At 50.2% G+C, this 2,500-nt stretch overlaps 3 protein-coding genes across 3 annotated transcripts in view; 1 reads left to right on the top strand and 2 right to left on the bottom strand.

Moving 5' to 3' along the window:
* Positions 1-686, top strand: part of LOC125950572 (E3 ubiquitin-protein ligase rnf146) — a 1,484-nt gene extending 798 nt beyond the window's left edge. The window contains 2 exon segments of the mRNA XM_049678683.1: positions 1-444; positions 446-686. The exon segment at positions 1-444 is cut by the window's left edge and continues 192 nt beyond it. Of these exon segments, the coding sequence (XP_049534640.1) occupies positions 1-444; positions 446-550 (549 nt within the window). The 3' untranslated portion in view covers positions 551-686.
* A 432-nt stretch (positions 687-1,118) lies between these two features.
* On the bottom strand, positions 1,119-1,658 carry LOC125959432 (dual specificity protein phosphatase 19). The gene has a single exon (XM_049692256.1). It carries the CDS (start codon positions 1,656-1,658, stop codon positions 1,119-1,121), a length of 540 nt encoding a protein of 179 aa, XP_049548213.1.
* LOC125950575 (tRNA pseudouridine synthase-like 1) overlaps positions 1,545-2,500 on the bottom strand; it is a 1,504-nt gene continuing 548 nt past the window's right edge. The window contains exons 3-5 of the mRNA XM_049678687.1: positions 2,346-2,500; positions 2,032-2,287; positions 1,545-1,920 (exon numbers count right to left, since the gene is read on the bottom strand). The exon at positions 2,346-2,500 is cut by the window's right edge and continues 157 nt beyond it. Of these exons, the coding sequence (XP_049534644.1) occupies positions 1,684-1,920; positions 2,032-2,287; positions 2,346-2,500 (648 nt within the window). The 3' untranslated portion in view covers positions 1,545-1,683. The remainder of the gene's footprint in view (positions 1,921-2,031; positions 2,288-2,345) is intronic.

A 2,500-nucleotide genomic window follows, 5' to 3' on the forward strand; every position in this document is an offset into this window, starting at 1 on the left:
AGCCAGGAGCTCGAGGAAGCGTACGGTGCGGGTGAGAAGAGCTGCAAAATACTGGTCGCTGGGTTCGTTTACATCGTAAACTTCGAGCACCGTTGCCAAATCCGACAGAACGATTACTCACGCATCCGGCGCGTCAAACGGGATCTGGTGACGATTCCAAAGAAGGGTGTTGCCGGGTTACGGCTCGAGCCACCACCGACACAACCGGGATCTAGCAGCACAGCAGACATGCACGAACTGTCTTCCGCCTTGGGGGAAATGAATTTGAACGAAGGGGCTTCCACTTCCGCTGCGGCCGTTGCTGCTGCCCCGGAAGCATATGAATCGGTGCTAGATGGTCGCCAGGAAACGACCAGCGACACCGAAACCGCACAAACGGCAGCAAACTCACGAGAAACAACAGGAGCAGCAGCAGCAAGCTCTAGTGAATTGCTGGATCATACCCAGGCAACCATCACAAGCGCAAGTAGTGCTAGTAGCAGTAACAGTGACGACGACGATGCTAACGATGGCGACGATGATGATGACGACGAGGAAGAGGCAGAAGTAAATTACAGAGTTGGCGATCGAAGAAACCTACGGCCGGAGCTACACCACAACCTGATCGATCTCAACCCAAGGCCCGAGTTTGCCTCTAGCGATAGCGAGGATGGAGAAGAAGGCGACGATGATGATAATTTACTCATACTTTAAACGTTGCTATTACACTCTTAATTCAAGCGTGCTTAGTGTATGGTGATATACGTTTCAATTTTTAATTGCGACTACTAGGGGTTTTATAACGAATTAGAACCCTTGGAGGGCGATCGATGGAATACCCTCCATAGCCTCCTTCGCTCTCGCCACTTACGATTTAATATTCTCGTATTCTTCTCTAGTGTGTAATTCATAAATGAAGTGTGATGATTTATACAATACAAGCGTTTTATGGTGGTGTCGTTTAGATATAAAGTTTAAAAAATGGTTTTATTATTTTATGTACTTTCCATGTTTGTGTTTGTAAAAATACAAAATACCGTAAAAACCGTAAGTGCGACTAGTTACCCCGGGGTCCCACACTCGAAGCCCCCGCCACTGACGCTGATCGTTTCTAATGAATAAAGACAAAAAGCTCGGGCTCACGTTTGCATCTGTTTCAGTTGCTGAAAGAAACCCGCATTAGGCTGCACGCAGGGCCGCTTGGTTTTGACCGTTCCGAATGCCTGCAAGAACGATTGATCGCACCGTTGCATCAGATAGCCGATCACGATCGATGGTGATCGTGAAACACCAGCGTTGCAATGTACGAGCACACGTCCACCTTCTTTTCGGCAGCTGTCTATGAATGCATTGCTAACGACCAGCACATCATCCAGCCGTGTTTCCGGTAAATCTAAACATTCGATAAACTTTCCTTCAATTTTACAATCTTCATCTGCCTCATCATCTTCGTCTAATGGTGGCATTTCGATGCCAACACTAAGCACGTGCGTGATGCCGTACTTGCGAATTACGCTCCTGCGTACACAATCTTGCGATCCGAGATAGAGAAAATCACGCACGATACAAGCGGGCACCTGGTCGGGGCTAGTGTCCACGATGAAGCCAAGACGCGGAGGTGCATCAATCTCGAGGCCATGGCGAAAGATCTTCCGGCTACCGTCCAGATAAGTAACCATCGTTTCGGTGCGCTGCAGATCCGCCTTACGGTTCCGCAACTGCTCGAGAAAGCTCATGCTGGTGGACGGTCTCACCTCCCGGGATGAAAAGCAGATCGTTCGGATCGTACTCGACCCGGCAAAGGTACAATCCAAAGGCGGGCGCTACGAACACGTTACTGCACCAGGATACCTGGGATGGCACCGTCAGCATCCGGTAGATGTCACGCTCAGTGATTCGTCCCTCTGCAGCGGCTACCCAAGCCCCTACCATACGACGAACCTGTTTTGGACAGAAGATAGAAAAATCGTAGCATGAAAGGCACAGGAAACCGTTACCATATTCCAGCAAACGCTTGCAATTCTTGTGTTGCACCGATCATGTATGAATTACCTGCCGGTAAAGAAAGGAACGGCCACAGATATGAACGTCCCAGTAGTCGTAGTAGCGCTCTGTCTGCTCTCGATTGTGCCCACAGGTCATCGCGCAACCACGTGAGACGGAAATGCTCTCGATGCTACGCACCGAGTGCATCGCTTCCAGCTGGCGCGGGTTTCCCCGTGCCACGGCCATAAAAGTACGGAAATCATGTTTACCCTCAAACATTCGCGCAATGCGTGAAAACGTGTCAATACTGAACTGAGGGTGTCTGCAAAATCATAAATGCGATCAGCTCAAGCCGGCTGGATCCCGCTTCACAGTTTTACCCAATGAAATAGCAGCGATCTTGTTCCTCGATCGGAATAAAGCGCAGGTGAGGATGCTGGTCGCCGTGCCCACCGAGCGCTCCCGCTTTCAGCACCGCCAACCGATAAAGGTAAGTGCGTGACTTGGCCGAAAGTCGGGCGTGAAACGTATCCGG

Source organism: Anopheles darlingi, chromosome 2 (assembly GCF_943734745.1).
Source record: "Anopheles darlingi chromosome 2, idAnoDarlMG_H_01, whole genome shotgun sequence".
Classification (NCBI taxonomy): domain Eukaryota; kingdom Metazoa; phylum Arthropoda; class Insecta; order Diptera; family Culicidae; genus Anopheles; species Anopheles darlingi.

Coding starts and splice junctions, on each gene's coding strand:
- LOC125959432 (XM_049692256.1), bottom strand. CDS start 1,658: ATGGTTACTTATCTGGACGGTAGCCGGAAGATCTTTCGCCATGGCCTC.